Source organism: Fundulus heteroclitus, chromosome 24 (genome assembly GCF_011125445.2).
Source record: "Fundulus heteroclitus isolate FHET01 chromosome 24, MU-UCD_Fhet_4.1, whole genome shotgun sequence".
Classification (NCBI taxonomy): Eukaryota; Metazoa; Chordata; class Actinopteri; order Cyprinodontiformes; family Fundulidae; genus Fundulus; species Fundulus heteroclitus.
Window position 1 is genome coordinate 6,317,091 of NC_046384.1, and position 22,771 is coordinate 6,339,861.

General features: G+C 41.0%; 1 protein-coding gene across 1 annotated transcript in view; it reads left to right on the forward strand.

Annotated features, from left to right (window-relative positions):
* LOC105917026 (aryl hydrocarbon receptor) overlaps positions 1 to 22,168 on the forward strand; it is a 37,848-nt gene extending 15,680 nt beyond the window's left edge. Inside the window, exons 5-11 of the mRNA XM_012851691.3 lie at positions 4,173 to 4,296; positions 4,596 to 4,726; positions 9,219 to 9,418; positions 10,250 to 10,359; positions 12,572 to 12,713; positions 12,797 to 13,871; positions 21,528 to 22,168. Of these exons, the coding sequence (XP_012707145.2) occupies positions 4,173 to 4,296; positions 4,596 to 4,726; positions 9,219 to 9,418; positions 10,250 to 10,359; positions 12,572 to 12,713; positions 12,797 to 13,871; positions 21,528 to 21,686 (1,941 nt within the window). The 3' untranslated portion in view covers positions 21,687 to 22,168. The remainder of the gene's footprint in view (positions 1 to 4,172; positions 4,297 to 4,595; positions 4,727 to 9,218; positions 9,419 to 10,249; positions 10,360 to 12,571; positions 12,714 to 12,796; positions 13,872 to 21,527) is intronic.
* The last annotated feature ends 603 nt before the right edge of the window (positions 22,169 to 22,771 follow it).

Genomic DNA, 22,771 nt, shown 5'->3' on the forward strand with positions numbered 1-22,771 from the left:
CACTACCAGCCCCAGCGTCTAAATCTGGACTGGAGGCTGGGGTTTACGTTCACACTCCGGATGGGAACGTACAGTCGGGTCTTCTGTTTTTGGTCGGGGTGTGATCGTCACCTTTCTCTCCCCCCCCCCCCCCCCCCCCCCCTCCCCACACACACACACACTTTCTCACCCGTCTGCCTGAGGCCCCCTCGTCTCCTGTCGAGCAAATGAACCCAGACTGGGTTAGACGACACGACTGGAGAGAGAATCCAGTAGTTTATGGTCATTGTTGTTAATCTGAAGTTATTGGAACATGTGCTGAAGGCTCGTCAGTACGGCTGAACAATTAATCGCATTTTTAATATAATCGCGATTTAAAAAAAAACACAATTTCCAAATCGCAGAGTCTGCAATTTTTGGCTATGTAACAATTAGGGAATTAGACACGTCCATTAGGTGTTGGTAAAATGTTTAAAGTGGGTTTGCCTCCACATGGAAGGGAAGACAGTTACAGCAGTGAGATAATCTAATTTTATTACTTGTTTTAATTCAATTCAATTCAATTTTATTTATATAGCGCCAAATCATGAAACATGTCATCTCAAGGCACTTTACAAAGTCAAGTTCAATCATATTATACAGATTGGGTCAGATTATACAGATTGGTCAAAAATGTCCTATATAAGGAAACCAGTTGATTGCATTTTAGAGTTTATATAATCATACATAGCATTAAGTACAGGTCAATCAGTTTAATACATAGACTTGTTTATTGGTTGCACTTTATGTTCAACAAGGATTGATGTCCAAATCAATTAAAAGCTGTTCTCTTGAATAATATTCTGATTAATAGAAACATTAAACGTTCATATTTAAAATAGTTCTTGTTTACAAACATCTTTATTTAGAGGCCGTTTTTGTTGCTTGTGGTTAATGCAGAGAAAAGTCAAAATTGTAATTTTGGTTGAAATATATTGTAGGCAGAACACAATTATTTCTGCTCAGAGTTTAGATGCTGTGGGTGTTTTAGCAACTAATCCACATGGTGAGGAAACAAATTGATTTGTTGTTTGTATATATTTTAAAACACATGATAAATTAAACTGGAAAAAAAATCGTATTAAATCACAATATTAAGAAAAATATTAAGATTATTTTACAAAATCGTTCAGCCCTACTTGTCAGACACTTTATCTGCTTAATGAGGTCAGTATTTCACAGTAGCGCTGGAAGAATACATGCATTTAGACCTCAGATTTGGATAAATTAGAGTAAAATGTTCGATCTTTCCTCAGCAGGAGCAATGACTAGAACCCTGTTCAGCCGGCGAGGTTCTTTGTGCTGATCTAAGTGAACCGGACACCAATCAGGAGTCCAGATACTGTCAACAGAAACGTTTGAACAGCGTTTCACGCGACACTTCTGCCTGTCGAAATTCCTTCTGTTGACCCGGCCGTGACTCCTCCCCCCTCTGGGAGGGAGGGTCCGCTCAGCCCGGACCAGGATCACGCTGGTTCTGGACGGCCCCATGCAGGTCTTCAGCTTCGGTTGAGCCGTCTGAGCTAAACGAAAGGCGACGCCTGGTTTCTTCTGGCTTCACTTCAAGGCGGTCGGACGCTCCCCTTTGACGTAGCGGTCGAATGTGGTGGGGTTCATCGACGTCTCTGTAGGTCCGCCCCTCGTTTCTGACAGACCACCAGGCTGGTTTAAAGGGGATTAACGATGCAGGAGAAAAATAAGACTCGTCAGGATACGGCCGGGTAGAGCTGGGACGATCTGAACGGAGGTTTGGAGTCATCGTCCGAACTTTGTCCAGGTTTCAGCTGCGGCGGATTTGACAGGAAGTTGAATTGCACCCACAGTGTGATGCTGCCACCACCACACTGCTAAACGGATCTAAAAATAAGTAAAATGTTCTTAAGGTTAGTGTTTTAATCCTTGATTTGAGCAGGTAAATAAGATTATCTGCCAATAGAATGAGTATTTTGACCCATAAGATAAGATAATTAGACATCCTGCACTTAAAATAAGCAGATGGAGATGAATTGTTTGTATTTTAAGTGCAAAAATTAAGCAGATGGAGATGAATTGTTTGTATTTTAAGTGCAAAAATCTTATTCCATTGGCAAATCATCTTATCTACCTGCTCAAATCAAAGACAAATACATACATTTTAAAGAATATTTTACTTATTTTTAGTTCCCTTTTTGCAGTGCATGCTGTGTTCTGGGTGTTAAATCCTCACCTGGACTCCTCCAAACATGTTTCTTGTCTCTGTGGCCAAACAGCTCAGTAATTCCCGCCTTAAGGAAAGAAGCTGCAAATTTGATTTAACTTTGAAGGTGCAGAGGGTTCCTTCTTGGTCCATAGTTTTCATCACCGGGTCCAAAACTGTCAGGTCAAAAGTATCTAAGGGCCTGAAATAAATACTATAAAAAACAAACTAAAAGTCCCTCCAAAATATATAGTGATTTTTAGTTTTACCAGCTCCATATATTATGGTCGTGCACTATTTTGCGTAAATTTGTGAGATTTTTATGTTCAAAAGGGATGTATAAATCATTGTAAGGCTGGACGATATAGAAAAAAACGCATATCTATAAAATATAAGTCGAGTATGATCGATATCGATAATTATCAACAAATTCAAACCATACATTGTAAGTGCAGCCCTGATAGTTTCTTAGCGACCTATTTTTAGATAAAGACACACAAGCACTGACTTGAAACTCAACCTTTTATTCAACCAACTTTTTACCAAAACTACAAGTTTTAAAAAAAGAACATGTGCACTCTAAACTCTTTGAAGGGGGCGGGGCTTGTTGACGGAGCGTTCCTAGGTCTGCGTTGTGATTGGTTGGGAGGATGTAATGACTGTAATATTAACCTATATGATAGAATACAAAAGGAAGAAATACTTTTATTCTACTGAACTTTTTATTGATACGTCTATCGATCCATATGTATTGTTATTGAATTATCCATCCAGCCCTAAATCATTGCAGATTCAAGATTTAAAAGGGTTTTGCATCTTTTGTCGTGTTAAAAGATCGTCATCCATTTTGCTAATTCTTTTGGACTTGATTGGAATTTTTTTGTTGTCTATTCTCCGCAATAGGAACATGACTTGAGTCGGTCTGTTTAAAAAAAACAAACAAACAAAAAAAGAGCAAGTGCTGTATTTAGCCAATTTAAAAAAAATGAATTAAAAGCCGATTTTGGTGCATTACAGTCTGCATTTGAGTAAAAGTCATTGAACAAATGTCCTATTTAGACTATAAAATAAAAGATACTTTGTGTTGTACCAAACAATTTTCAGTTGTAAGAAACTTTTTACTTTTTTTTTTACTAATTTTGCCCAAATTAATTCAATTCAATTTTATTTATATAGCGCCAAATCATGAAACATGTCATCTCAAGGCACTTTACAAAGTCAAGTTCAATCATATTATACAGATTGGGTCAGATTATACAGATTGGTCAAAAATGTTCCTATATAAGGAAACCAGTTGATTGCTTCAAAGTCCCTACAAGCAGCATTCACTCCTGATGAAGCGTAGAGCTACAGGGAGAGTTGTCTGCATTGTACATGGCTTTGCTGCAATCCCTCATACTGAGCAAGCATGAAGTGACAGTGGGAAGAAAAACTCCCCATTAACGGGAAGGAAAACCTCCAGCAGAACCGGGCTCAGTATGAACGGTCATCTGCCTCGACCGACTGGGGGTTAGAGAAGACAGAACAGAGACTTAAGAATTAAGAATAAATAAATAATTGTTGAATTGCAGTCGGGGCGGGGGCCGCACAAAATCAGTCCAGGGGCCGGAAATGGCACCGGGGCCCCACTTTGGCCACCCCTGGTCTAGACCTTTCCAGTCCATGAAGTAATTGCTAGTTGATATAGTTCAAAAACGTGAAGATAGTCTTGGAATAGCATGACGGCTTGTGTAGTAGGATTAAAAGTCTAACCATGAAACTAGCCGCTGCACACCCTTATGATCCCCAAACTGAAGCTAATGGACCAGGACCAAGTTAAAAGACATTGTAGAACCTTCAGTACCAGTTTTGTGACTGTATGTTATGTTTGAGGCTGGATTTCTGCTTTTTTACTCTTTGTCGGTATGAGAGAAAACCCTCCCCAGCTCCATGCCGAGTGTTAACGTGCTGTCCTGATCCTGTGTTGCTTTGCCGTCAGACTGATGTGATGCACCAGAGTGTGTTTGAGCTGATCCACACTGAAGACCAGCAGGAGTTCAAGAGGAACCTGCACTGGGCCCTGAACCCCCCGCTCAGCCTGGAGCCCCCCACTGATCCTGCAGGTATGCAGATGCATCGCTCTCTGTACGTTTCTGTGCGCCCGGGTCGACCCAAAGCCTGAAGACGAGTCTGAACGTACGGCCAGGGGGAGCGGCGCCGAGAGGTAACCTCTGAGATGTCCATATCAGCAGCAGCAGCTCGCTCTCAGATGCTCTTACTGTAAACACGAGTTTACACGGCTGTCACCCTGAGTTAGGCTCACATGCAGCGGCAGCAGCGCATGTAGGTCAGCCAGTCCTCCCCTGGACTGACGCCGCTTCAACGCTGTTTTTTTTTTTTAAACTAAACCGTATCTAATCAGGCGCAGAGGTGACGTCTTCCCGCCCGGTGGACTACGACCCCGACCAGCTTCCGCCGGAAAACTCCTCCTTCCTGGAGCGAGCGTTCGTCTGCCGCTTCCGCTGCCTGCTGGACAACTCCTCGGGCTTCCTGGTAAGTCTCCTCTGCTCCGCCAGGGACCTGTGATTCAGAGCCCGGCTTATTTATCAGGCACATTTAAAAACAACGGGCCGATCCACCGACGTGTTGTGCATTAAGAGAAGCAGGTAAATGAGTCGAGGCAGACGTAAAACATGTGAAACAACTCGAGTCACGCAAGGGTTCTCAACCACGAGACACCTTAGCTTCGGCTTTGTCGCTGGAACGGCCGAGGACGTTTCCTCGTCTGCGGGATCAAGCTGGAAGAGGAGCAGCTGCGTTTACCCAAAAATGCAGCTCGCTACAACAATGAAGGCCTGAATGGCTTGCTTAAACTATAGAGCAGACTTGTACGTAAACTCTAAAGCCCCATTTACACTACCCTTGTTAAACCGATCCATGCCGAGCTCAGTCCGAGCTTCGATCAGTTAACCGTGCCGGTGTAGGTACCAGATCGACTCGGGGGTCCTGCGCCTTCTGATGACATCACTATACATGATTGGTTTAACGTTTGCACAATTGCGCAAAATATTGTAATAGGTCTGGACAACTTACTAAAGTAATTATAGCGGGGTGTAGGTTTTATTTGAGAGCGGGATTGCAGTTTGTAAACGGACAATTTTTGCAAAGAAATTCTCCATGGTCCCTGCGCCTCCCGATGACGTCACCTTATGGCAACGCCACTCAAACAAACTACGTAAAGCCCGCAGTCTGCATTTGTAACGAATCAATTTTATTAAGTTAATTTAGAGGTTTCTTTTTTCTCAAAAGCTTTTTACAAAAAAATAAAATAAAAATCAACAAATATTTGACAATTGGCTCAATGTTTGGAAGAATATTGTTAACAAAAATGGAAGGGCTAGCCAGCCTAATTTATCCAGCATATATCTTAAATGTACCAAATACCACAATAAAAAAAATAATCAAATTCATCACAATTTCATCTGGAATAATAAAAAAAACGTGATCAGAAAGAACAACATCAGTACAAAAAGGAGGAATGAACGTTATTGATTTTAAACTGATGAATGCCGTGATAAAATTAAATTTGGCTGCTGACTTTTATTAAAAATGAAATGAGTTTATGGTTTAGTTTCCCTTCACAACTTAAAAAAAAATTGGAGGAATTAAATTTCTCTAAGGTTGTAACTTTGATCCTGCAAAATTACCGATTAAACTGTCAGACTACCACAGAAGCATTCCAAAATGATGTTAAAAGTTTTCATGCCTCGACTAATTTACAGGAAAATAACCGTAAATTAACAGAATAAAATTGATTTGTAACAAATGGAGACCACGGGCGTAATGTAGTTTGTTTGAGTGGAGTTGCCATATGATGACGTCATCGGGAAGCGCTCGAGCAGATCTGGTACCTACACCGAGCTTGGTTCTAACGACCATTTACACACCACGCTAGCACGGTTCCTCGCCTCCTAGTGACGATCTGCGGTACTACAGCTCCCTAGGGTTGAAGGAGGGACTCAAGCAAATCAAAATGGCGGCGCCCGTAACATTCAGGAAGTTATGCTTGGTTATATTTGCTTTTTGCGGAGAGTCAGGCGAAGAAGGCAACCTTTGGTGAATTTACTTGACAGAGTCGGCTTTTGGGAAGTGGATAAAACAAACGAACGTCTAATAAGGATTTACAGACGCAGGAAACGACAGCCGTTGAGGTTCATCACACTGCTAAGCAGAATCATCACTGGAAACCGTGTGTCATGGTAGGAAAACTAGTGATTTTATGAATGTCTGAAATTTCTGACTGTAAGGAGATGACGCAGTCTGCTCATGCAGTCTTTGTTATCAGAGAACCGAGCCACGGAAAAAACCGGGCCGAGCCCATCCATCGAACTGGTCTAGATTTAGCGCGGTTCGGTTGTATCTGGCACGGTTCAGTTCAGTTTGCGATCCATTTACACTCGATAGTTGTCTCGGTTACCGAGCTCGGACCGGTCTCGGCTCGGTTAAAAAAGGGTTAGTGTTGCAAGAAGGGACAAGCTGAATGTTGGACAATAAGGCCCGTTTACACTACACCTAAAAACCGAGCCATGCCGAGACCGGTCCTAGCTTGGTCCAGTTAACTGAGATAAATGCAGCCGTTTACACACACAGGAGTTATCTCGGTTATGGTTCCTTGGTTTCTCCTCGCCTCCTAGTGGCGATCTGCGGTACTACCGCTCTCTGGGATTGAAGGCGGGACCGAGCAAATCAAAATGGCGGCACCCGTAATATTCAGGATGTTATTGTTAGACAGATTCGGCTTTTGGGACGTGGATAAGACAAATGAACGTCTAATAAGGATTAACAGACGCGGGAAACAACAACAGACGCTGAGGTTCATAAGCAGAATCATCTCTGGAAACCGTGTGGCACGGTAAGGAAGCTAGTGTTATTATGAATGTCTGAAATTTGTCTGAATGGAGTGTGAATCGGGACGTGCAGCCAGACACGCCGGGAAACCCGCTGACAGTCAGCTGACTGTAAGGGGATGACGCGGTCTGCTCATGCGCTCCTCGTTATCAGGGAACCGGGCTAAAAAAAACCAGTCCGAGACCTGGTGATGAACTGGTCTGCAGTTAGCGCGGTCCGGTTATCGTTAGCGCGGTCTGGTTCAGTCTGCTGACCATTTACACACAAGAGTAATCTCGGTTACCGAGCTCGGACTGGTCTCGGCTCGGTTAAAAAAGTGTAGTGTAAATGGGCCTATAGTCAACTAGTTGGCCGATTGCAACACAACTATGCAAACCCACTGAGACGCAGTCATTCATTATTTTGTTTTTTAAAACAAGCATTCATTCACACAAAGAATGAACATAATGTTTGAAACGAATGTAGATGAGACGATCATCAGCATAAGTGCGAAATGAATTACAAATTTCCCCAGAATCGAACCTAAGGGTCACAGATACAGAAGGAAAAGCTGAAGCTAAAACTGGACTCTGTATCACATGTGTCTTGCATTGTTTACATCTCAATTGCTGTACTGTGAAATCACTGTGCACTTTATCCTGGAACTGTCCTGCAAAGTTACTTTTTTATCCTGCAAAGTTACTTCATTTATCCTGCAAAGTTATTTTATTATCCTGCAAAGTTACTTTATCATCCTGCAAAGTTACATTATTATCCTGCAAAGTTACATTATTATCCTGCAAAGTTACTTTATTTATCCTGCAAAGTTACTTAATTTATCCTGCAAAGTTATTTTATTATCCTGCAAAGTTACTTTATCATCCTGCAAAGTTACATTATTATCCTGCAAAGTTACATTATTATCCTGCAAAGTTACTTTATTTATCCTGCAAAGTTACTTAATTTATCCTGCAAAGTTATTTTATTATCCTGCAAAGTTACTTTATCATCCTGCAAAGTTACTTTATTTATCCTGCAAAGTTATTTTATTATCCTGCAAAGTTACTTTATTATCCTGCAAAGGTACATTATTATCCTGCAAAGTTACTTTATTTATCCTGCAAACTTACTTCATTTATCCTGCAAAGTTACTTTATTTATCCTGCAAAGTTACTCTATTATCCTGCAAAGTTACTTCATTTATCCTGCAAAGTTACTTTATTTATCCTGCAAAGTTACTTCATTTATCCTGCAAAGTTATTTTATTATCCTGCAAAGTTACTTAATTTATCCTGCAAAGTTATTTTATTATCCTGCAAAGTTACTTTATTCTGAAATCCACTGCAATTCACTGAAATTCTCAAGCTGTATGCAAACGAAATTTCGTTCTGTACGCACTCTGTGCACACAAAATGACAAAAAAGTTTGTCTAAGACTAACCCTAAGAAATGATGGGTTCCTAGCATAGATCCCTGAGGTACGCCACCATTTAAAGACACTGTACACAACGCAAACTCTTTTATGCTGACAGTTCTGTCAACGAGGTAATTGCCAGCATCAGTGGATGGAAATATATCATTATAACCTCTGAAAACGGCAGCTTTTTAAACCCAGACTGGAATATACCAGGAAAAAAATGTCTGACGTCTTTCAGCCAAATTACTGGCTGATTTTTATTACCGTATTTTTCTAACCATAAGCTGCATTAAATATTCTTCCCAAGTGTGTAACATCGTCCCTTCACGTCCACAGCTCTCTATCTGTCTCTGCTGGGAGGACAGAATAGCTGGACTACACCGCCCTGTTTCTAACATAAATCCAAAATAAACGTATCTTTTTATATTTAATTAACTCACTAGGTTTAATGACTTGAGTATGTGCATGAGTTTGTGACTATGTCCGGTCCTGAAAACTCAGTAAATCACTGACCCTGCTTTGGGAAAGTCCCTCCCCCGGCTGAAGGAAATATGTTAGATCTCCTTGCTGATGGCTTCTTAAAGGTGCCGAGTGCTGCAACGACGAATATTTAGTATTTTCTTTGGGAATTTGGCGTTTTAACCTGTGCATAACTGGAGCGACACCGGTATCTTTTGGTATCCCTCTGCTGTCTCTCTTGGGTTTCTGGGTTACTGATGGTGGCGAAATGACTTCCTTGCAGCCGCTGAGCATCCAGGGCAGACTGAAGTTCCTCCACGGTCAGAGCCGGCTGCAGAGCGGCAGCAGCAGCCCCCCTCAGCTCGCCCTCTTCGCCGTGGCAACGCCGCTGCAGCCTCCCGCCATCCTGGAGATCCGCACCAAGAACATGATCTTCAGGACCAAACACAAGCTGGACTTCACGCCGATGGCCTGCGACGCCAAGTACGTCCCGCCGTCACCGGTTAACGGACTGTTCCCCCCCCTGGGGTTGCCTTGAGTAGGGCTGAACGATTTTGGAAAATAATCTAATTGCAATTTTTTTTTTTCCTTTTAATATTGCGATTTAATGCGATTTTTTTTTTTTTTTTTTTTTTTTTTTTTTTTTTTTTTTTTTTTTTCCCCAGTTTAATTTATCATGTGTTTTAAAATATATACAAACAACAAATCAATCTGTTTCCTCGCTGTGCAGACTAGGTGCTAAAAGAGCCGCTGCATCTCAACTCAGAGCAGAAATAATTGCGTTCTGCCTACAATATATTTCAACCAAAATTGCAATTTTGACTTTTCTCTGCATTAAGTACAAGCAACAAAAATGGCGTCTAAATAAAGATGTTTGTAAACAAGGACTATTTAAAACAAGAACTTTTAATGTTTCTATTAATCAGAATATTATTTAAGAGAACAGCTTTTAATTTAATTGGACATCAATCCTTGTTGAACATAAAGTGCAACCAACAAGCAAGTCTATGTATTAAACTGATTGACCAGTACTTAAAGCTATGTATGATTATATAAACTCTAAAACAAGTAATAAAATTAGATTATCTCACTGCTGCAACTGTCTTCCCTTCCATGTGGAGGCAAACCCACTTTAAACATTTTACCAACACCTAATGGACGTGTCTAATTCCCTAAATGTTACATAGCCAAAAATTGCAGACCTCTGCGATTTGGAAATTGCGTTTTTTTTAAATCAAAATTATATTGAAAATGCGTTTATTGTTCAGCCCTAGCCTTGAGTGTGACACTGTGCTTCTTTCTCTTCCCGTTTAGGGGGAAAATCGTCCTGGGCTACACCGAGGCCGAGCTGAGAGTGCGAGGATCGGGCTACCAGTTCATCCACGCCGCCGACATGCTGTACTGCGCCGAAAACCACATCAGAAGTAAGTCCCAGCTGCCACTTCACACCAACATAAAGGTTGCTGGTGCAAACGACTGGAACCCACTTAACTCGTGTCCCGGTTGACCCGGTCTGAGCGTGCCACGCGCCGATGCACACGCGTTCAGGCGGGGAAGCCGCGCACGCATCCTCACAAACGCACAAGCAGACAGGACGTTCGACGTGAAAGAGGATGATTTCTGCTGGTTTTCATACCAGATAAACCGTTACTACAGCCTCAGTCGTGCAGCAGAAGGAAGTGGTATTCATCCCTGTAATCTCCCAGAGCGCGGGTCAAAACAAGGACATGGATCTAATCGCTATCGTAAAAATAATCCTCGTCTTCCAGCTTCAGACCAGAGGGACGCTGAACGTCCACCAGAAACGTTTTAGAGCCGTCAGATTCCTCTGCTTAGGCTGGATGTTAAACTTTGGACTGGAACACAGGCAGGACCCTCAATTACCCATAAGAAAGGACGGTTTTACTTCAATTAAAATTTATTTTATTTATATAGCGCCGATCCACAACGCATGTCATCTCAACACTGCAAAAATAGAACCAAAAATAAGTAACATTTTCTTGAAATTAGCCTATTTGCCCTTGATTTCAGCAGGTAAATAAGACTATTTGCCAATGGAATAAGATTTTTGCACTTAAAATAGGAACAATGTGTCTCCATCATCTTATTTCAAGTTCAGTATATCTAATCATCTTATTTAAAGGGTAAAAATGCTCATTTAATTGGCAAATAATCTTATTTACCTGCTCAAATCAAGGGCAAATACATTAATTTCAAGAAAACTTTAATTATTTTTAGTTCTCTTTTTGCAGTGAAGGCACTTTCAAAGTCAAATTTAATCAGATCCTCCAGGTTGGTCAGAAAGTTTCCTCTCTAAGGAAACCCAGCAGGTTGCATCAAGTCTCTCCAAGCAGCATTCACTCCTCCTGAAAGAGCGTAGAGCCACAGTGGACAGTCGTCTGCATTGTTGATGGCTTTGCAGCAATCCCTCATACTGAGCATGCATGAAGCGACAGTGGAGAGGAAAACTCCCCTTTAACAGGGAGGAGAACCTCCAGCAGAACCAGAACCAGGCTCAGTGTGAACGCTCATCTGCCTCCACCCACTGGGGCTTAGAGAAGACAGAGCAGAGACACAGAAAGCACAGAAGCTCACATTGACCCAGGAGTACTTTCTATGTTATATGGTAATAGAGGATGATCTGCCTCCCCTGATGATGCCACAGCTAACAGAACACCAGACCCGGTGTACCTTCTATGAAGAGAAAAATGACAGAGAACAAAACGTTAAAAGTTGGAATAACAACAAACAATGCAGATTGGAGAGCAGTAGGAGAACTCAGCAGAGTGAGTTTTAACTTAAAGATACATAAAATCAGGAGTAACCCTCAGCCCCAGCACTAAACCCTGCGGTACCCCCCCCCCCTCCCCACATAAACCAGGCTAGCTCTTTAACCCTGATCCCTGCAGCCCATTCCAACCTTTATAAGACAATCATCCAATCGGCTCCATCAAAAGAGCGAAGAGGTCCGACTGCAGCGCTAAAATGTGGATACATCTGGCCCAGCGGTCGCTGCGGCTGAATCCAGGTCTCCTCTCACTATCGGGACATCTGCTGCTGGTTAGTTTCTGAAACGATTAAGCCCCCCCCCCCCCTTACCCCCCGCTGCATCCTTTCACCTGCGGTTGAGCAAATGTGTACATCCAGACCCAGCTGTACCGGCACAGCTGGCTGAACAAGCGGTCACAGATCCCATGATTAAAGAGGCATGCAGCGTGTAAAAACAAAAAAAATAAATAATAATCACACCACTGAATTTTCACCTGCTTCCCTAGACTTAAGTTAAGAGTTACACGCACTTCATTTTTAAAAATGTGTTAAAATGTACAGATAATTGTCTGGATTTTACATGAGGTGCTGGAAAAAGTTGCTCTTGTTTGTTACCTGGAAGGTTAGACGGGCCTCCACCAGGACCCTTATACACAGCGGGGGAGAGGAGAGCAGAGGCAGATTTACAGAAAATGTGGTGCACTGATAAAATGGGCTTTTAAGTGACCTCGCCACGTGCTTTACATCGTAAAAGATCAAATAAAAAATAAATTAGGGCACTTTTTTGTACAGAAGAGAAAGGGCGGCACCCAGGGTCTATCTGTGCACGCCGCTGACCTCCAACATGTTCTCTGATGTGGTTCCTAGTGATAAAGACGGGCGAGAGCGGGCTGACCGTCTTCCGGCTGCTCACCAAAGACAACCGATGGAAATGGGTCCAGGCCAACGCCCGACTCGTCTACAAGAACGGGAAGCCGGACTACATCATCGCCACCCAGAGGCCTTTGGCGTTAGTGCTTCTTTGGGATTCTCTTCTGTTCTGTTTTTTTTTTTTTTTTCCGTTCGCTTATGTGTCTGTCTCTTCGTCCACAGGGAGGAGGAAGGAGGGGAACACCTGAGGAAGAGGTCCATGCACCTCCCCTTCACCTTTGCCACCGGGGAGGCCCTCCTGTACCAGACCAGCCACCCGCTGCACGGCTTCCCTGACTCCGCCCACGCCAAAGCCCGCGCCGGCAAGTCCAAGAAGGGCAAGGCGGACAAGCGCTCCTCGGATGAGCTGAACCCAAACTCCCTGCTGGGGGCGCTGATGAGTCAGGACGAGTCCGTTTACGTCTGCCAGCCGAACGCCGAGTCCCGGACGTTCTACCACGGCGGTCGGCCCGCTGAGCCGGACGTCGGCTGGAGCGTCGTCTCCGAGCTGGAGGCGGGGACGTGCAACGGGGACGGTTTTGATCCCCTCCTGTCGACGCTGGACTCTCTGTCGCTGGACGGAGGGGAGGCCTGCTCCAACAGCGAGCTCTTCAGCGCTCTGGAGAGTCTGGGGCTGAACGCCGACGACCTGGAGCTGCTGCTGCTGGACGAGCGGATGATGCAGGTGGAGCTGGACGACCGCTACGTCCCCACCCTCAGCGACCTTCTCACCAACGACGAGATCCTCGCCTACGTCCAAGACAATCTGGAGGGCGGCGCCGCGTCGTCGGACCCCCAGCACCCCCTCTTGACGCCCGCAGCCCCTCCGGACCCCCCAACCTTCCGGCAACCCGTCGTCCAGCTGTCGCAGCAGATGCAGCAGCACATCCAGTCCGCCTCCCACCCTGCGGCGGTTCAAGCCGGCGGTCCGGCCGGTTTGCCCAACAGTCTCTGGGTGGACCGCCATCAGGGGGCGCCGTGGAACGCTGACAGCACCTCGGGCTTCCAGAACGGATCTTACTTTCCCGACCAGAACGCCCCTTTACCCCTAGAGGTGAGCCTCCCGGATTACAGCATGTCCAACGCTTTAGGTGCGTGCGCCACGCTGCTGAACGGCGAGACGACCGCGCCACCAACGCCCGTGCATCCGGGTCCGCAGAATCACCTCCCAGCGTCCCGTTTGCCCCACGGAGCGCCGCAGCTTGTCGGCCCGCCAGGCTTCAGCTGCAGCGCGTTCAACGCCGCCGCAGACGGGAAGGTGAGACGCCAAGAGGAGACGCTAGCTGTCAGTTTAGCTCCTCCGTTCATTTCATTACTTCAGGATTTAGCTAATGCATTTTTAGTTGATACTTAAGGGTTTAAAGGTACAGAATCTGGGAAAGCCTGACATTTAAATTTTATTTAAATGTGTAAGAATGGGGGAATACAAAATGGAAAGATACCAATGTTTTTCACAGCATTGTTTAGAGGTCACAACTACACTGCAAAAAGAGAACTAAAAATAAGTAAAATTTTCTTGAAATCAATGTATTTGTCCTTGATTTGAGCAGGTAAATAAGATTTTTTGCCAATGGAATTAGTATTTTTTACCCCTAAAATAAGATAATTAGATATACCTTACTTGAAATAAGATGATGGAGATGAACTGTGCCTATTTTAAGTGTAGAAATCTTATTCCACTGGCAAATAATCTTATTTACCTGCACAAATCAAGGAAAAATTATCTAATTTCAAGAAATAATTTCTTATTTTGAGTTCTATTTTTGCAGTGTATCCGTCCGTCACGTTGCTCGGTCCATGAAGCCGAGCCTCGTCTTCTTCACTCTGCCGTCTTCACCGCTTGGAATAGATCATTTGATTTTCAGGTCCGCTCCGGGGAAACCAGAGAGGAAGCAGGTGGGCCGCTGGGGGGGTAGAGGTCAGAGAGGGGCTTTCATTGTTGCTCCATCAGCTGCAGGATTGAGTTTTTACACTGCAAAAAGAACTAAAAGTAACATTTTCTTGAAATTAGTGTATTTTACCTTGATTTGAACACTTGAATAACTCTGTTTGCCAATGGAATGAGTATATTTACCCATAAAATAGGTAAATTAAATACCTTGCTCCTGAAATAAGATAATGGAGCTTAATTGTTCCTGTTTTTAGTGCAAAACATCTTATTCCATTGGCAAATAGTCGTATTTACCTGCTTAAATCAAGGAAAAATACACTAATTTCAAGAAATTTGTACTTACTTTTGGTTCCCTTTTTTCAGTGTAAACAACTTCTAACTCATTCACTGCAAAAAGGGAACTAAAAATAAGTAAAATTTTCTTGAAATTAGTGCATTTATCCTTGATTTGAGCAGCTAAATAAGACTATCTGCCAATGGAATGAGTATTTTGACCCCTAAAATAAGATAATTAGACATTCTGCACTTGAAATAAGATGATGGAGATGAATTGTTCCTGTTTTAAGTGCAAAAATCTTATTCCATTGGCAAATAGTCTTATTTACCTGCTCAAATCAAGGACAGATACACTCATTTTAAGAAAATATAACTTATTTTAAATTCCGTTTTTGCAGTGAATAGATTATTTGATTTTCAAGTCCGCTCCGGGGAGCCCAGAGTAAACTGCCGTGATGCGAGTGGACATGTCGTGTAAATGCGATGAGAGAGAGACTGGCCGGCATCACTGAGTCAGTTTAAATTCAGGGGGCTGCATATTTAAGGGGAAGCTCCACTTTGTTTTGTGCTGGCTTCTCAATTGGAGGCGCATTATGTACATTTGGTGAATAATCTTGACTTCTGCGAGATTTACCCAAATCTGACTTTTCTGATTGGGTCCAGTGCTGCCCTGCAGGATTCTCGGTTCATTGGGCAGGACTGTCTCTCTGTGCAGCACCATCGCTACACAGGGTTATTGCTGCTAACAGTAAAGCTTTCAGTCCTGATTAAAAGCACACTGCAAAAATGGATCTAAAAATAGGTAAAATGTTCTTAAAATTAGTGCATTTGTCCTTGATTTGAGCAGGTAATTAACATTATCTGCCAATGGAATGAGTATTTTGACCCCTAAAATAAGATAATTAGATATCCTGCACTTGAAATAAGATGTTTGAGATGAATTGTTCCTATTTTAAGTGCAAAAATCGAATTCCATTGGCAAATCATCTTATTTACCTGCTCAAATCAAGGACAAATACACAAATTTTAAGAACATTTGACTTATTTTTAGTTCCGTTTTTGCAGTGCAGCACTGACTTCCTGCTAGGGCTGGGCTGTATATCGAGATATGATATGAGATTTTATCGTTTTTTAACAAGATGGTCCGTGTTGTGTGAGAATTGTGCTTTTATGTATTGCAGTAGGTTATTTTTAAGCCGTTTCTCATATTTATCTACTGGCTGTTTGTTAAAAAAAAATGTGGCTGTGAGACATTTGGGATCAAGCTTTGATCCAGAGATGCCTTTTTAAAATTGCTTATTGGAAGAAAAACATATCGAGATAAATGTCGTATATGGGCATTGGGCCTAAAAATATAGAGATGTTATTTTTGGTCCTGGTTCCTAAACACTGCAAAAATTGAACTAAAAATAAGCACAATTTTCTTAAAATTGGTGTATTTTTCTTTGATTTGAGCAGGTAAATAAGATGATCTGCCAATGGAATAAGATTTTTGCATTTAAAATAGGAACAACTCATCTCCATCATCTTATTTCAAGTGCAGGGTGTCTAATTATCTTCTTTTAGTGGTCAAAATACTCATCCCATTGGCAGATAATATCATTTACCTGCTCAAATCAAGGATAAATACACTAACTTTAAGAACATTTTACTTATTTTTAGATCCGTTTTTGCAGTGAACATAATTCTACCTCCTCTGGTTTGGTTCTGGTCTTGGGGACACTGAGTGACCAAAGGAGCTTGCATGAGTTGAACCTGACCAACATCCTTATTCTAAAGGATTGTTGGGATATTTATCTAGTGTTGGTCAGGACTTTTTAGCATTTTAGATGAGCTCCAGCTATCTAATTGATTTTGTAACAGAACCGTGTAAACGCACCATTACACTACTCCAATCTACTGATAACAGAAATGTTTTCTGAGTCCTATTTTAACATGAATCTCTTTGTTCCTGCATTATTTTTAATACTGTAGTAGGCAAAGATTTTGATTGCAGGTGTTAAAATGTGGGTCCCTAACTTCTCTTATGTTTCTAGCATGCTCTGTAGCTTTTAGCCTCTGTGATACTATAGATAAAACTTAGTGACGGTAGGGGATTGTTGTGACACTGAAATATAAAGCTGAGTATCATCAATATATGTTTAATAAGAAATATTGTAATAATTTATAAACTGAGCTTGGGGAAACATATGAAAGTTGAATGAAAGTGTCCCAAGAATGAAACCTTGAGGAACTCCATATTTAATCTATTTTTGCTCAAATTGAAAATTGATTAATTAATTAATTAGATTTTTCAAGGTGTTTTAGTAATTGTCTTTTTCTGGTTGGTAAAGTTGATCTCAACACACCTTGGTTTCTGGTATGTTCTCTGGTTTTTAGCCTCGCTGGGTCCAGGGTAGTGTGGATCTCTAATCTTGTCAACATTATTGGGTCCATAACCAATGACTTTTGTTTCTTTCTGCTTCAAACTAGAGCAAATTCTGGCCCAGCAAACCACCGATATTAAGGACACATTTAAACAGTGAGTGTAAATTGCAGTGGTAATTCGATGACACAGAAATATACAGGACTGTCTCAGAAAATTAGAATATTGTGATAAAGTTCTTTATTTTCTGTAATGCAATTAAAAAACATGAAATGTCATACATTCTGGATTCATTACAAATCAACTGAAATATCGCAAGCCTTTTATTGTTTTAATATCGCTGATTATGGCTTACAGCTTAAGAAACCCAAATATCCTATCTCAAAATATTAGAATATCGTGAAAAAGTATACTAGTAGGCTATTCAACTAATCATTTGAATCATCTCATTTTTGAGTTTTCTTCAGCTGTAAGCCATAATCAGCGATATTAAAACAATAAAAGGGGGCTTGCGATATTTCAGTTGATTTGTAATGAATCCAGAATGTATGACATTTCATGTTTTTTAATTGCATTACAAAAAATAAAGAACTTTATCACAATATTCTAATTTTCTGAGACAGTCCTGTAGGGTTGAGTATCATCAGCATATGTTCAAATATGTTGTAATACTCTGTTCTCTGAGCTATAGCTTGCAGGTAGATTTTAAATAATGTTTGCCCAAGAATCAATATTTAAGAAACCCCACGTTTGATTTTTGTTGGTTTAGATTAATTATTGCCAAAAGACCCCAAAATTGTCCTGGTCTGCATAGTAAGATTTAAATTGTTAATATGATTTAAGGAACCAGAAACAATGAATCGTGTCTTTTCTGAATTAGAGTAGAGGTTCCTAACAAGGGAACACACTTGCTCATTCACTGCAAAAAGAGAACTAGAAATAAGTAAAATATTCTTGAAATGAGAGAATTTGTCCTTGATTTGAGCAGGTAAATAAGATTATTTGCCAATGGAATTAGTATTTTTACCCCTAAAATAAGATAATTAGATATACTTCACTTGAAATAAGATAATGGAGATGAGTTGTTCCTATTTTAAGTTCAAAAATCTTATTCCATTGGCAAATCATCTTATTTACCTGCTCAAATTAAGGAAAAATTCTCTCATTTCAAGAAATAATTTCTTATTTAGAGTTCTATTTTTGCAGTGTTGACTGTAAGGGATTGTGGTTATGCAGCTTCACAGAACTATAAAGCAGTGTGTCATCGACATAGAGGAACATTGCATGTATTTAAGAAATGTCCTTCTAGAGGGAATGTGTAGCTAATGAGTTAAAGTAGTCCATGAATAAAAGCTTTTGCAGCTCTGAAGATCCAGTAATACTAAGACAGAAGTTATTGATGCCTCCCTGTAGAGACACACGCCTTTTTAAAACCCTTGTCAAGAGCAAGTTACAATCATTAATATTTAGAGTTAGGGTTATCATCGAGACTCTGTGGCAGTCTAAAGTTTGGATGCTGTGAAAATCCTCCTACAGCCTAAAAGCACAACTCAAGTACAAAGAGGAAAGCAGCTTGACTTCAAAAGGGTTCTGATTAAAAAGCAATAAGATCCCAACCTTCACTTCTGCCTCATTCAACACTGCAAACAGGGAACTAAAAGTAAGTGCAATTTTCTTAAAATTAATATATTTTTCTTTGATTTGAACAGCTAAATAAGACTATTTCACAATGGAGAAAAAAAGCTCTGAGTGCACTGCAAAAACTGAACTAAAAATGTTCTTTAAATTAGTGTATTTGTCCTTGATTTGAGCAGATACATAAGATTATATGCCAATAGGAAGAGTATTTTTACCTCTAAAATAAGATAATTAGACATCCTGCACTTGAAATAAGATGATGGAGATGAACTGTTCTTGTTTTAAGTGCAAAAAATCTTATTCCATTGGCAAATAGTCTTATTTACCTGCTCAAATCAAAGAAAAATACACTAATTTCAAGAAAATTGCACTTACTTTTAGTTCCCTTTTTGCAGTGAAGGGTTTAAAACCGCAGGTTGTCATTGTTAGCTCAGCTGCAAACACACAAACGGCAGGGAGAAACCATGAATCCGGCGTCATTTAGAGGAACTCGTGATGTTTCACTTCTACAGACCGCCCAGGATCAGAAGGGCCTTCTTGTTGTCGTTCACTGCGTTGTGCGTCTCCGAGCGTGACAGCGGCGTTTGAACAGAACAAACAAACTGCCAGATCCGGATAAAGACGGGAGTGAATTATGAGCGAGGACAGGACAGCGACGCGGCAGTGAAAGCGTACAATAATGAGTAGAGCAAAGCCGGGACGAGCCGCCGGAGACGGCCGAGCCCAGCAGGCATCCCTCCATCCCCGTCCCATTCAGCCTCCTCTGTTATTCTTCAGGGTCACTGGCTGTCGCTGAAAGAAAAATACAGGCATGCGGGCCGGTCAGGCATGAGCGCCGCTGACCTACAATTTATCTGTCGTCATTACCTAATGCTGCAAACACAGATCGGCGGCGGGGGAGGGGGGGTGGACGTGCAGAGAGACACGGCTCGCAGCACGGGTAGGTGCATGCATTATATACATGCCTTCTCCACAGCGTGCACCGTGGCTTCAACAATGCTGCTTTAAAGCTTTAGCTGCAGCGACTGATGGGAAGATGGTTGGATCCCTAAAAGGAGGAGGAGGTCTGGGCGTTTTTAATACTAAGGAACATGTGTGGCTGCACTGCAAAAATGGAACTAAAAATAAGTAAAATTTCCTTGAAATGAGTGTATTTTTCCTTGATTTGAGCAGGTAAATAAGACTATTTGCCAATGGAATAAGATTTTTGCACTTAAAATAGGAACAATTCATCTCTAAAATAACATAATTAGTTATCCTGCACTTGAAATGAGACAATGGAGATGAATTGTTCCTATTTTAATTGCAAAAATCTTATTCCATTGGCAGATAATCTTTTTTACCTGCTCAAATCAAGGACAAATACACAAATTTTAAGAAAATTTTACTTATTTTTAGTTCCGTTTTTGCAGTGAAAAGGGGAACCAAAAGTAAGTAAAATTTTCTTTAAATTAGTGTATTTTTCCTTGATTTGAGCAAATAGATGAGACTATTTGCCAATGGAATTAGTATTTTTACCCCTAAAATAAGATTATAAGATATCCTGCACTTGAAATAAGATGATGGAGATGAGTTGTTCCTATATTAAGTGCAGGAATCTTATTCCATTGGCAGGTAGTGTTATTTATCTGCTCAAATTAAGCAAAAATATACTAATTTCAAGAAAATGTCCCTTACTTTTAGTTCTGTTTTTGCAGTGTGGTCTGTAATGTCTTATTGTGTCAATCCGTCGATGCAGCCAAGCTGTTGTTTTAGGTGATATGGAGAAAGGAGAGACTTTAAAACGTTTGGATTTCTCTCCCCTCTCCCCCGCAGGTAGTAAGCGTCCTGGTTTTCCACGAGCCGGTGAACACCATGTCTTAAATTGTCCCACAACGTCCAGCTACTGCAAAAAGGGGAACTAAAAATAAGTGAAAATTTCTTGAAATGTGTGTATTTGTCGTTGATTTGAGCAGGGAAATAAGATGATCTGCCAATGGAATGAGTATTTTGACCCCTAAAATAAGATAATTAGATATAATGCACTGGAAATAAGATGAGTTGTTCCTATTTTAAGTGCAAAAATCTTATTCCATTGGCAGATAGTCTTATTTACCTGCTCAAATTAAGGACAAACACACTGATTTTAAGAAAATCTTGTTTATTTTTAGTTCAGTTTTTGCAGTGTGAGGTTTGAGGATCTCTTGACGCCCAGCAGATGGGGCCCGTTTCGAGCCTTCTGATGTCCAGCGTCCGACACCTTTTGGGTTTTTTCCTATAATTGTTTGCGTGAATCACCATTACAGACCTTTCCGTTTTGTTTTTAACTCTTTTAACTCTTTACATTCCCCTTTTTTGTTTTTTTGTTCGCTCCCTAAGATCACACTGCAAAAAATGGAACTAAAAGTAGGTAAAATCCTCTTGAAATTTGTGTATTTTTCATTGAATTGAGCTGGTAAATCAGACTTTTTGCCATTGGAATAAGATTTTTTGCACTTAAAATGAGAACAATTCATCTCCATCATCTTATATGAAGTGCAGGATGTCTAATTATCTTATTTTAGGGGTAGAAAATCTCATTCCATTGGCAAATGGTCTTATTTAGCTGCTCAAATCAAGGAAAAATATACATATTTTAAGAAGATTTTACTTACTTTTAGTTCCCTTTTTGCAGTGCAGGCGAAGGAAGCCGACACGGCGCGGGTCCTTTGAGACGGAACGGGGCGAATTAAAACTTTCTGACGCCCCGTATGGTTTGTTTCCAGGTGGAGAACGGCGTCCTCCTCGGCTCCGCCAACGGAGGGTACGTCAGGACGTGTCTAATCCCTGGAAGAAACGGCGTGCCGGCGCGCGACATCACGGCCTCCCGCCCTGATGCCGTCTCCAACCTGCAGGACCCCCAGAAATCTGGATTCCTCCACTGACGGGACGAAGCGGCGCAGAGGTGGGACACGAGGACCAGGGTCGTTATGTTCAGAAGCAACCAGGAAGTTTGGATCAGATCCCGACAATCGTCCTGACGTCTGGACCTAAAGCTGCTTTGGCAGGGAGAGAGAACAACGAAGCTGTCTCCATCGCGTGAGGTCGTCTCTCCTTGTTGCTGCTGCTTCTCCTCCACCTTTCAGGATTCATTTAAACAGTTTGTAGTGTCGGCACGTTCTGCATTGAAATCTCCCAAACCAGAAGCTTTAGACGAGCGTTTCACGCACCCTCGGACAGCAGATAAACTGAAGCATCTTTAGAGTCTTATCAGAGGATATTTGAAGGAAACTGGACCACAGCTGCAGTATTTTAACTGAAAGTATATCTAGCAGGAGATAAAAGTTCTGTCTTATCCTCACTGCGAAAAGGGAACTCAAAGTAAGTAACATTTACTTGAAATTTGTGTATTTATCCTTGATTTGAGCAGCTAAGTAAGACTATTTGCCAATGGAATAAGATTTTTGCACTTAAAATAAGAACAATTCATCTAAATCAGGGGTGTCAAACATACGGCCCGCGGGCCGGATCCGGCCCGCCGAACAATTTAGTCCGGCCCTGTGGCTAAATACATTATCATTATTAAAAAAAAAAAAAAAAAAATATATATATATATATATATATATATATATATATATATATATATATATATAGATATAATATATATATATAGATATATATATATATATATAGAGATATATATAGAGAGATATATATATATATATATATATATATCTATATATATATATATATATATATATGTATGTATGTATGTATGTATGTATATATATATCTATATATATATATATATCTATCTATATATATCTATATATATGTATATGTATGTATATATATATCTATCTATCTATCTATCTATGTATCTGTATACTATATATATGTATTATATATATATATATGTATATGTATGTATATATATATGTATATATATATATATGTGTATGTTTTTTTCTTCAGTGTCCTGTCTGGCAATGTGGCAATAAGATGCCACAAAGAGCTCATCAGATTTGAC